Source organism: Hetaerina americana, unplaced genomic scaffold (assembly GCF_022747635.1).
Source record: "Hetaerina americana unplaced genomic scaffold, ioHetAmer1.1.p SCAF_5, whole genome shotgun sequence".
Lineage (NCBI taxonomy): Eukaryota > Metazoa > Arthropoda > Insecta > Odonata > Calopterygidae > Hetaerina > Hetaerina americana.
In genome coordinates, this window is record NW_027287095.1 from 95130758 (window position 1) to 95143092 (window position 12335).

Genomic DNA, 12335 nt, shown 5'->3' on the forward strand with positions numbered 1-12335 from the left:
GGTGGCGGTTGGCTCCCAGCCTTTTCGGAGTGCGGATCTTTCGTTTGCGAAACCTCTCTGACGTGACCTATTGACGCTCCGTCATAAACCGGTTAATGTAATAGCGCTACGCCATCAAATTTTGCGTGAAACCGGGAAAGAGACTCATGACAAGCTCTAGGCAGAAGGTGGTTATAACGCCATGGGTAGATCTGGTTTTTTTTGATTGACACAAGTTGTTTCGGGAGGGTAGAGAAGATGTTGAGGATGCCAAACGTTCGGGATGCACTTCTACCTCAAAAAGTGGCGAAAGTCTTTCAATGGTGAAGACTTCTTTGAACAGGGATTGCAGATTGAGTGTTCGCAAGGTTTCTGATGAACCGGGCAAGCCTGAAAGTGATATGCAACGACTTGTGACCAAATAAATGGGCGTGAGAAAGGTGTGTGCGAAGTTGGTGCCGCGAGTGCTCTCGGACGTGTAAAAGGAACCTCGCACGCGGATATCTACCAAGAGCTTCTCAACAATGCCTCAGCCACCCTACAGCCTTGACGTTGCCCCACCAGACTTCATCCTCTTTCCCGCCTCAAATCCGTGCTGAAAGGACGTCACCACGGCTCGGTGGGAGCGTTACAACAGGCCGTGACGAGGGAGCTTGGCAACATTCCGGGCGCTGCCTTCCAGAAGGCGGGTACGAGAGATGGAAAACCCGCTGGCAGCGGTGCGTGGACGCACATGGGCCCTACTTCGAAGACTTTTGAGTGAATGTATCAATTTTGGTAATGATTTCTTTTAAATCGACTCAGTCCTACTATTTTTAGACAGACGTGTTATGTGCCAACGACTTCTCTTTAGGTTGGAGTGGAAAGAATGAACGACTAAGTACGAAGTAATTGAAAGAGTCAGAAAATATGCTGATGTCAATTTTCATCGGGGACTTTAACGTAGTCGTCGGAGAAGCGAGAAGTGGTGGGTTCTAAGGCGGGGAAAAGGAGCGGTAAAGGGGAGCCGCGGCTGAAATAAGGCCGTGGCTTAGGACACTGGCCTCCGACATCGTTTTGAGGAGGGAGAAAAGAGCGGCGAGCAGCGGGTGACCGCAGGGCTTATCAAATGCTCTCCATCTCAGTGAGGTGTTTACTTCGCAATCGGCGGAAAGATTGCAGATGTCGTTGCGGGCCGGATGTAGACAGCGACCATAACATGACGTTATCCAAGTGCGTGCGTGCTTAACTGTGAGGCTCTGAGAAAGAAGTCGGAGAGAAGATGACGAATGAAAACATTAAATTAAGTGAAAACACTCAAAACTTGAAATGGAAAGCCAATCTTGGCGATGGGAGAGGCCAATGGCCTGAGAATGGAGATTGGGTGGCAGTTTGAGAGCAACTTAAGGTCGCTGCAGATTTGTTTAAATGAAGGAAATGGATAGCGAAGCTGAGGAGGAAGAGGAGAACGGGAGGAGGAGTGATCAGGGGGAAAGAGAGAGAGAGACTACGCAAAGTCTTAAGGATTTGGGAGCCATGTAGAACCAGGAGCAGGCAGGGGAGAGGACGGAAAAAGGGAACAATGCGAAGAAAGACGAGTTTCGCGAGAGTAACTTTTTAAAAGAGACTTCCGCTTAGTGTGCATTACAATGCAACAATTTCAGTGTGTGAAAAGCATTCGCCTCGTCTGGGATTCGAATCCGGATCCCTCGATGTCCTGCCGAATACTTTAGCCAGTTAAGCTTTCGAGGCGTCAGCAGTGGAAGAGGACGCCTCGGTGGCTTAACTGGCTAAAGCACGCCATGACTTCTGCACTCTGAAATCGTTGCCAGGAAGACGAGTTCGCAAATACATTTGGAGGCTAAGTGTTGAAAAGGCAGCTGGATTCGACGGATTGCCCGCGGAGGTCGTAAGAGAATCTAAGAAATGCACTGGATAAAGTACCGTGTGCAATCACTGGATGGTCGGTACGTATGCTGTCCCCTGATTGACAGAAACGGAGCGTCCTAGCTCACGGAAAGGAAGTCCACGGCCAACACGCGACTATCGCGCTGTAAGATGAAATTGATATGCCATCGGAAGTGTTTCTTCAATGTTGCCGCCAAGTTAAGAAGATTAAATCGAGGCACCTGAGCGAAACAAGTTTGGATTAAGGCGAGGAGAGGAACCCAATGAGCAGGAATTCCACTCGCTCGTATTGTGGAGGAGAATATGAAATGAAAAGGTTGGTTTCATTGATTTAATTGATATTAAGATGAGGCTCTGGCGGTACAAGTAGGAGGGGTGGGTTTGGATTTGAATGAAAAATAGACGTATTTGGGTTTGCGAGCGGATGAAAAGGCGGAGTATAATGGGGAGAATTTTCAAAGTAGGAATCAATGAAGAAATAGGAGTGGGTCTCACCCAGCGTGCTCATCATTCCAAAAGATGTAGGTGCTGTGGAAAGGCGGAAAGATGCTTGTCCGAGGGAAGAAAAAGGATTGAATGTACGAAGGGTTCATGATTCCATTTGCGGAAAGTACGGCGATCCTGGCAAAGAACGGAAGAGTACGAGGAAATGCAGGAGGAATTGGAAACCTCGTCGAATATCAGTGATAATATGAAATTGAACCTACAAAAATCATCAAGAGTGAGAAAAATACGAAGTACAGTACACAGATGGGGACATAACGTAATGAGGGCTACCTGGTGAATAAGCATTTCTTCATATAACTAGTAAACGAATCATTGACGAAAGAAAAAAAGGGTGTTGTGTAAGCAGAATCAGTCAAGTGATTTGGTAATGGAAATAAATGTTTAACAACCAACGGTATTGAATCAAATCGCTTGAAGACCGCTGTGCGGTGCATTTTGCTGTGAAATGGTGAAATGCGAATGCAAGAGCAATGGAAGACAGGGAGGAGGGGTTATGGTGGTACTATTGAGGGTTGCAATGGGTTAAATGAATAGATGAGGTATCAAACATGGAGGTCATACGACAGGGAGAACAACAACCATATCGGAAAACATTGCAGAGAAGCTGGGAGATGCGAGTTTCTTGAGGGAATCATTCGGAGAAATAAATGGAAACCATAGTCGAGGAAGGGCATTCGATAAAGGGTAATCATTTGCTTAATTCTGGTAATTTGTCGTGGAAAAATTAAATTTATGTCACATTCGAAGCTTAGCGAGTATGTTTTGTACAAGTTTCATGGACTGAACACTGATATTGCATTAATAGAGGCCGTTGCAATTTGCAACATATTTAGTTCGCCTATTTCAGATGATGTAAAACGCTTTCCACGAATGTGACTCTTCGCATTGGGTTACGGGAAAAATCCACATGGGGCAAGGTGGGGCATATGAAATGGATAGGACGAGGAAAACACTTCTCATTGATTTTCCCGAGATAATCGCGATTTCGCAGAGAGCGACGAGGAAACCCACCGCCCACAAGAACATCTCGTGAGCTATGTTTCTATAGCCGACGTAGGCGTGACACGGAAAGCAATTTGTAAACGGCGTGTAAAGGCGTGACACGGAAAGCAATTCCATCGTAAAAATGCTATGCCTGTGAAATAAACGAGATATTGATCACCAGAGAAGTAGTAAATTAATCAGGAGTTGACTTATATACGTACATAGTGCTAATACTTCTTGTACATTGTCACAGGTCTGGAAAATCGACACTTGGTGTCGTTCCCATCCGCCAATCACAATCGAAATTATATTGTTATTTTTATAAATTAATTATTTATGTTCATGAGAATTAATCAAGGGAAATTTTTAGTTAAAATTTTTCAATTTTATGCTGTTTTTAAGTGTTAGAGCACAATTTAAGTGGAGAAACCATCTTACGCGTAACTTTATGGAAGTATTCCAATCAGAGAAAGTTTTTGGAAAAAACAACTCTTCACTTTCCACTGATGATTTCATTCTCCTACGGCCAGGGTTTATTTGCGACCGACGCGGCATCATCAGATGACTGTACGTAAATACATATGCTGATGAAATTTAATGCACTGTCCCCTAATAATATTGCGTCGTAACGAAACCGAGGCCTTCGAAGATAAAACCATTAGTGGAAATTGCTCCCGGTGTATCTGCAAACTTTCTAAATAGAGCGTTGTTCTTCTCGGGAACACTCTTCGTCCTAGTGTTGTTTTTTTAATGCGATGGTTGTGCTTAACGCGAGTGGAGGTTCGGAATGCGATAGCATTTCCAAACTAGTGTCTGTGGTGTTGATCGGAGCGCAGAGATGGGGACGTCGGGGGAAATAAGGGGCGTGCTCTTCGACGGTGAAGGGTAGTGATGAGGGAATCGGGATGATGCGGTGACTAAAGTAATGGTTTGCATCCCGATGACTGGGGTTCGAATCCCGGAGATGAAAGTGACTCTGTGGTATCCTGATCCCTACTTGAGGTGATTAGTGGAGAGCGCTTTGAGTGAGTACGCCGTCCATCGGATGGAACGTTAAGCTGTTGACTATGCGCCTGGTGTCTTTCGTTAAGAGTAGGCTGATGCCGACTCCGGGTTTCTCACCACCCTTCCTTCCAGGGTACTTCTACTATTACTACTAGGACATTGCTCTTCTTATATCTGCTACTACTACTTTTAGGGTAGTGATGTATCCCTGGTCAATCGACGCTTAAGGGTCGAGCAGGGTATTGGTGTTGCGAGGTGCTCATTGGTGCGAGACTGATGTTTCCCTTTCTTTCATGTGCTTCGCAGCCGCGGGAAAGGGGCAAGATGCGCTTCCACATGCTGCAGAACGTCCAGATCGCCCTAGACTTCCTGCGCTACAGAAAGGTGAGCCCCCCCTCCCCCCCCCCCCCGTCTCCTCGAGGCACCGACTACTTGAGAACCGCGCCTCATCGCAAGAAAATATGGTTTGTCACGTGATCCCTTCGCTTTTTTTAGAGTTAATTCTGAGGACACGTGCGCTGCTTTCATATTTGTAAAATACATTAAATATTTTGACCAACGCACAGAAGTGTGTCACATTTCTTGAAAACACGCGGAACCTGTACTAATAACTTTCGAAGGTCGAACGAGTCGAACGTGTGAGTTAAGTGGTCATTAATAGAAATCGCCCCCGGCCCGGGCCCGTGTGTTTCTTTGTGACCACGCCCTCCCATTCACCCACCCACTCACGCCTCCACCCTCTCTCTCTTCCCCCGCAGATCAAACTGGTGAACATCCGCGCAGAGGACATCGTGGACGGCAACCCGAAGCTCACCCTCGGCCTCATCTGGACCATCATCCTCCACTTCCAGGTCAGTTGTCCCCCGCCCCACCGATACACGCGCGCGGACGGGGGTGCGACCCCGTGTAACGGTCGAAATGCGGCCCCCGCCCGAGGACACACTGCCCCGAATGCGCACCACGTCACCCCCCCCCCACCGCACCACAAGAGTGGTCCATTCGGCGACGGCGCCATTCCCCGGCGTCCCGCGTCCGCCATCGCTCCAGGGTTGAAGGCCGGCCACCCGAGTGATGGCGATCGCTCGTCACGGCGTGCGTGCGTGCTCCCTTGAACACGCGCCACAAATTGATGTCCGCGTGTTGCGGGGGGTCACATTCACCCCGGCTGCGCTCCCCTCCCCCCGGGGCCCAAAGAAACGCGCCCTCGGCGAGCTCACGTCCACGGCACTCCCTGGTGACTGCTGAAATTAATACGTGCGACGCTTTCCCAGAAATCTGTCGTCATTTCAATTTTGATCATCGCGGTGCTAATTGGATTAAGTGGAAGAGGCTACGAACGCCGGCGTTCCCTAGTCGAAGCTTGTCGCGGTCCTTCTCATTTTCCATTCACCGATATTTTCCAAAACATCGATAATTTCATTTCGATGTTTCACTTGTTTATCGGGTCTTTAAATAAAAGAATAATTCGTATTCGCTTTCTGGGCGGATGATGCCTTGTCGGGCCATAAATGACGTGCGGAATATGAAATAGAGCAGATAAGATATTCATGTTGAGATAAGTGGGGTGGAACCTGGCGCTCATCCGCCGAATGACCGTTCAGGCGGCACGTCGCGTTTCGTGGCGCATTTTTGGACCAAGAGAAGTGGTTAAGGGTTGAACATGCGGGGAAATTTCTGGGATTAGGAGAGAGGTTAGGCCTGCGAATGGGGCGGGGGGGGGGGCGAACCCCCACGCCGAATGAAAGCCAGGGCCGAGGGAGGGGCAGTGTGGTCACAGCCGGAACATTGGCACGAGAGTGCGTGCGTGCGTGTGTGTGTGTGTGTGTGTGTCTCGATTCGTTGCATCATAATGTTTTTGTAATGTGACGTACTCTCGTAACAACAAAACGGATTATGAATAGGTATGCATCATTATTCCTAGTATAAAGGCTAGGTGAGGTTCTGGTAAAACTGTTTTTTCATATTTTATTTTGTGACTGATACGTTGATTGTAAATAGCATCGTATCGGCAATATTTAAACAGTAGGTCCATGGTGTACTTATCATATGGGTTTAGTTTTCCGATATATCGATAGAAGCCTATCCATAATTTCGATTAATTTGCCCATCCCTGGTAGGAAGAGACTATGTCAGGGGCGTTTGTCCGCCATGGGTGAATCAATTCAGGCACGGCGCTTGGGAACCCCTGACCACTTCGCCAGGATCGGAAATCCAGGGCCGGACCCAACAGTGTACGTCCCCGTGGAGTGTCGCCCTAATTTATGCCGGTTCCCCTTGAAACACCGCAGTTCACATTTCCGAAGCATCCGAGTTGCCTGAGTAATAAATCACAAATACGCGTTTCGTGCTTCGGCTTAATGCGCGTCCCAGAGAAGAGGCGAAAGAGAACTCGTGCGGCGGCCGTTGGACCTGGCCTTCTCCCCTCGCCCCAACCCAGGGCCCTCGGTCGACTGGACACGGCGACGTGCTCCGGGAACACTACGGGCGGACGGCGTTCCACCGGCGCCCACACGTCTCTCTCTCTTCTCTTGCTCCCCTTTCCTTCCTTCCTTCCGTCAGTACCGTGCCTTTGATTCGTAATAGACATTTGGACTTTCAGTTTCTAGTTTAAAGGAAAAGTAGGAAATTTGCTAGTCTTCATTCGGCCGGAGATTCTACCTTTTTTCTCGGGATGAATGCACCCGATTCCGAAAACAAACTTCTCTCACTTTAAGGTTCAAGTTTCGCCGAAAAAATTCAGCATGATTTTTTTGACCTTGTTTGGCGCGAAGTTTCTTCGCTTGGGGCCGAGTCTTCCGGCCGCGGCGACTGGCAGTTGTTTTGGCGATCGGAGGTCCCTTTGTGCCCACAAGGTTTTCCTCATTGGGAATCAAGTTCGTACTCTTCGTCGTGGACCCCTTTCGCCTTATAGATCCGCGCGGGTCCACCTTGGACTGTTTCCCCTCGCCACCGAATGTCGGAAGCGTCTTCGCCGACCGAGGCGCGCGCGAGCACTTTCATTTCCCCGTACATCCTTCGATGGATGCCGCAATCTGCTCAGCGTCTGTGAATCGGAAGTAGATTTCAAACAACAAACCGTGAGCAAGTACGGGATGAGTGGCAGTCGGGAACCGGTGAACATCATCCCCCTTGGCGTGCCCCCATCTCCCCGCTCTCCTCGCCGCTTATTCGCGAACCAACCTAATCATCCGCATCACCCGGTGTAATATTTGTGGCATCTGTTCCTCTTTTGCCTCAAGACTAGACTAGAGCACTTAATAATCACACATTCAAGAGTCCCAGTCTGTGTCGATTGACAACTCGATTCAGTAATTCGCAAACTTTTCGGTGAGGACAAGTAGTTCACAGTTCTCGCGACCTTTGGCGCGCTTGGTCGGGGAGGATGATGTTATGTCCATGGCCTTGACACCAACCTTCGCCGGGGGGGGGGGGGTAGGGGGCGCGGAGTTGTTCGATGGGAATGGCGGTGCGCCAAAAAGCAGGCAGCCGTGCGCACAAGAGGTTTATTTCCTGCCCTTTTGAGTTTCTCTCAAGCCCAAGGTACTCCTCGGGTGGTCCAGATCGTGGAGGGGCCCCCGCGCCTGGGGCCGTGCTGGACCACGTAGTTTGAGTGAGCAGAGTTGGGGGGGCGGGCGGGCGTTCGCATCGAGAAGAGAGCGAGGCTCGTATGACGGATGGTGAGAGGGACCGGCGGCAGGGGCGAGAGGGAGAGGAGGAGGAATGTTTGATGCATTTGTTTCGCGGCTGGAGTGACCTTGTTTGCGTAAAATATTAAGCATCGAACACATTAAAATTTGAAGCAATTGGACTTAAATTTAAAGAACGGGAAGAAGCGATGGAAGTTGTAAACGGAACGCGTGGAATGCTCGATGAAATGGGAACAACCGAAGCGAGGGAAGAGAGAACAAGGAAACGACAGAGGCTAAAGATGACAGAGGATTGTAGGACCCCGAAGTATGCAGATGCAGACGTGGATTGAGTTTGCGAAGGAACCCGAATGGAACGTGAAGCAGTAATGCGGATTCTGAACTGTGCGATAAGATGGCAAATTGTGGCGAGTGGTGGCGGAGCAGGCCAAACCGTGGGGCGAGGCCCGGCTGGGGGGAGGGGGGGTGGCGAGGTGGACGAGGGGGATGCCCGAAAGGGAATGGGTGGCCAACCCCCCCTGGGGGCGCGTGAGAGGGGGCTCCCACTCACCTCTATTCGCCCTCTCGCGGGGACCCCCCCCCTCCTTCGCGGGACTCAGTCAACAACCTTGGCCGCATGTGTGATTTTCGAAGAGGGTAGGTTTTCACCCTTCGGTCTTCGCATTCCCGGCTGACGTCGGGCCACGCCCCCGGACTGTGTGTCTGCGCCGGAGAGGCGACCGATTGGATTAGCTCTTGGGAGTTTCTCGATTCCATTGAAGTCATCGGTATATTCTAGGAGTGGAGTCTTCCTCTTACATTCCTGCTATTTTACATGGCATTGCTCTCTACGAGGTGGATAGCCGAAGCATTAATGTGAAGTATGATCCAAGTTGAAGGGGAATGAGTGGAGTGGCCGTGCGAGCTTCCGACCTTGGGTGACGCCGGGCGTTGGGGACGACGCTTCCTCGAACCTGCGAGACATTCCGGTCGTCTCGTTGGCATCGACCGAAGGGACTTGTATCTAATTGTTACTTCAGGAGGACTTTCTTCTGAGGGAGCATCTCGTCCGTTGGAGACTGTTGCGAGAGGACTTTAAGAGTGGTCGTTCTGCATTTTGTATGCGGGGCCAACGATTCTCCCCGTCTCTCAACTTCCAAGCTGCCCCCTGAGTCGAGTTCTATCCACCTCCATGTGTATATCTCCACCTCTTTCATTGAATGAATCGCTTCGGCTGTTCCCCATTCTTTTGGGCCATCCACCGCGAGCATTTCAGAACGTTCACGCCATCCCTCGCGAAGAGCAGCGCCGGACGGCTTCTTCGTGGCAGTGGCGTCCTCCTCGACGGATTTGGGGCATGGCGTCCAACCAAATGTTAAATCAGTCCAAATGGTAGATTTGTAGTATGTCATCTTATGTTACAAATTGATTCATTAATCACATATCGAAAGTGTTGCCGGTGTATGGCAGTATCTTCTGGTTGGAGTTCATTCATCGATGGGTTGATGCTTGGGCCGTAGTTCTCCCCTCCGGGCCCCCCCCTCCCACGTCCCAAATTCTTTTGTTTATCCTCCCCTACGTCCCCCGCTAAATACACTTGCGCACACGCTGTTTGTTTCACTGCTGCTTTGCACGCGGCCCTGTCTCCCTCTCTTCCCGTTGATTCCCTCCCTTGACTTCATCCCCGTCGCTTGGTCCTCTGGTGTCACCTCCTGCCCACCCCATCCCCTCCTCCTCCTTGCCTCCTCGCCACCCCCGCCCCTCCCCGGCGCCCCCACTTCAACATCCACTCGATCGCTCGAGGCGTTATCTTTTTGCTGCGAGTGAAATTTCCGATCGAACACTGGTTGTGTGGACGCCCCTTCTGCTTTCTCGATTGTGGTCATATTCTTCCCATAATCTGCTCGTGGTCGTGACGATTTCACCAGTCTGCCGTTTTAAGGAAGGGATTTATGGATGGAAAGAAGACTTAGAATCGTACATATCTTAGCCTCTCTTAAAAAGACAATACATGAAACCCCGCATCACAATTAACTGCTCTCCATTTCCGCACTCACACACCACCTGCCAGTATCCTTCCATCCAATCGCAACCGGGGCGACGACCCTCGCCGAGAGACGCCTCTGCACCGATTCGTGTGCGTCGGCGTTCCCTTCTCGAGTGCACCTTGCGACGGGTGGACAGAGGACGCCCGTCGCCGTCTTACCCCTTCCAGCCGGAGAGAGGTCGGCCACTGCCCGGCGGGGGGGCGTGGTGGGAAGAGTGGGTGGGCGTAGTGGAGGGGGGGTGCGTAGGGGGGCAGAGAGAGGCGGGGGGTAAAGGTGACGGGATCTCGGTGAGGGGGTGGAGTCCAGGGTCATTCTGGAAGGTCAGCGACTGAAGCCTGTACGGGCAGAAAGGGAGCACCCTGCCGAAGGTGGAACGCTACATGAAATAGCAACCTTCTAAGTGGGTGTCGCGGTAGTCCGGGGGTAGAGCTTTGGACTACTGACCGGAGGGCCCGGGTTCGATTCACGAGCAAGGCTCTCCGAGTACCTAGAGCTCCACCCAAGCTATGTGGTTTTTCGGCTACCAGATCTTCCTGGGAAACCAAAGCCGGCACAAGGAAAGGAACTGGCCCCCCTTATTACCCTGATGGTTGAATTTCAGACGCCGTCGGGCTTAGTACTGGCCGAACTCTATCACCACCTGCCAAACCGATCCTCGGGCTGATTGCTGTGTTCTTCTATCCTTCTTAGTAAAGCCCCTGAACCAAGGCAACCGCTCCCTAAAACCCCTCGAAAGGCAATCGCCGAAAGCACCTCCCACCATTCCTTTACCTCCCATTCACCAAATTACCCCCACCCCCTCACGAGCCAGGGGCGCACCACAGCAACCATTCCTTGTACACCCTCCTGATACGTACCTCGGGGCGCTCGACCCCACGACTCAATACTCCGTCCCACCTCACCCAGTTTCCGCTCCACTCCGATCGGAACCCGAATTATCCATTCCCCGCTCCCCTAAGAGTACTGCGAGATTACTATCCGTTGACTTTGCCGATGTCACTGTCAATGGGAAGCCACGTGCAATGGAAGGCTGGTTTGGCGGGCCATTGCTCTTCGCATGGACTTCCTATCGCGTGCCCTGTCTTTGAGTGTGAGTCTATGCGAAATTCTTGGTTTCCCCTTCATGTCTTCCAGAAACTCCTTCCTTCCTCTGAGGCACTCTTCTGGCGCCCTTGTCACCCCACCTCCCTTTTCTGCCTTATTCGGATTTCCCGCCTTCATCCTCCCCTCTCTTCGTAACTTCTGGCATAACTCTCGGCCATTCTCTTCTTGCGAATTCTTCTTTTTGCCAAAGCAATTCTTCTCCTGGCGGCAACCACCTACTCATGTACATTCCTTCCCAATTTCATGTTTAATGTCATACCCATCATTTTGGCTTCGTTTTGCACAATATCCAACCCTCACTTCTCGCATTAGCCCTCCCTAAGCAATCCACAATAGCATCGCGCCCTTGAAAGTTCCGCCTGCAAATCCGGGTGTTTGGAGAGTGCCATCCACTCCCTTCCTCTATCCCCCCTTAGCATGTCCCCTGCATGTACATACACGGGTTGACAAGTATCGGCGAGAACGGGCACGCCCCTGTCGGTCCCGAACGCTGGTTGTTCTGCGCGGGTATGCTTTATTACTGCTGCTTCGAAGCTCTCTCCTCCTCGAAGGCTCTTTCTCCACCTGCCAATGAGCTTAGTCGGGGTAGTTTTTTAGAATAACATTTCTATTCATAACCCTTCATTTTTAATTTTATCGGTGTCACTTGTAATTTTACCGTTTTATATCGTATGGTTGGTGTACTAGTTTCTTCTTTACCTACCTCCCGGCATTTATTTTCCCTTGATGTTTCCCTGGCTGATTTTTCTCCGTATCTTCGCACCACTCTCTCCACCGCGTCTCCCTGGCCCCGGTGATGTCTCCACTAAGTGCATTTCTTAAGTGCTCGATGCATTATTCTCCCCGACTTCATGTTGGCCAACTTCCATTTCCGTCTCTCAACCGCGCTCGCATAATCATCTCTCCTTTGATCCATGGCTTTGGAATTCATTCGCATTTTCATCTCCCGTATTTTCTTCGGCAGCCCTCCCGGTTCCCTATAAGAGGGCTAACTGCCTTCATCCACACTCCTGATCCGTTTATCCTCAGTTTTGATATTAATTGCGTCTCTACTCGGTGGGTGAACTGCAAATGGCGCACCCTCTCTGGGTTTCCCTCGAGTGCGGCCGTGGCGTTTGAGATATTCGCGAGGAGAGGGGCAGGGGGGCACCGTTTGACGATGGAGTGACTCCAGGGGTGTTACTGGGGGGGGCGT

The 12335-nt window shown here is 50.8% G+C and overlaps 1 protein-coding gene across 36 annotated transcripts in view; it reads left to right on the forward strand.

Moving 5' to 3' along the window:
- Positions 1 to 12335, forward strand: part of shot (dystonin-like protein short stop) — a 465355-nt gene that overhangs the window by 260550 nt on the left and 192470 nt on the right. For all 36 annotated transcript variants that reach the window (XM_071592974.1, XM_071592987.1, XM_071593006.1 and 33 more), the window contains 2 exons: positions 4669 to 4746; positions 5121 to 5213. In XM_071592974.1, the coding sequence (XP_071449075.1) occupies positions 4669 to 4746; positions 5121 to 5213 (171 nt within the window). The remainder of the gene's footprint in view (positions 1 to 4668; positions 4747 to 5120; positions 5214 to 12335) is intronic.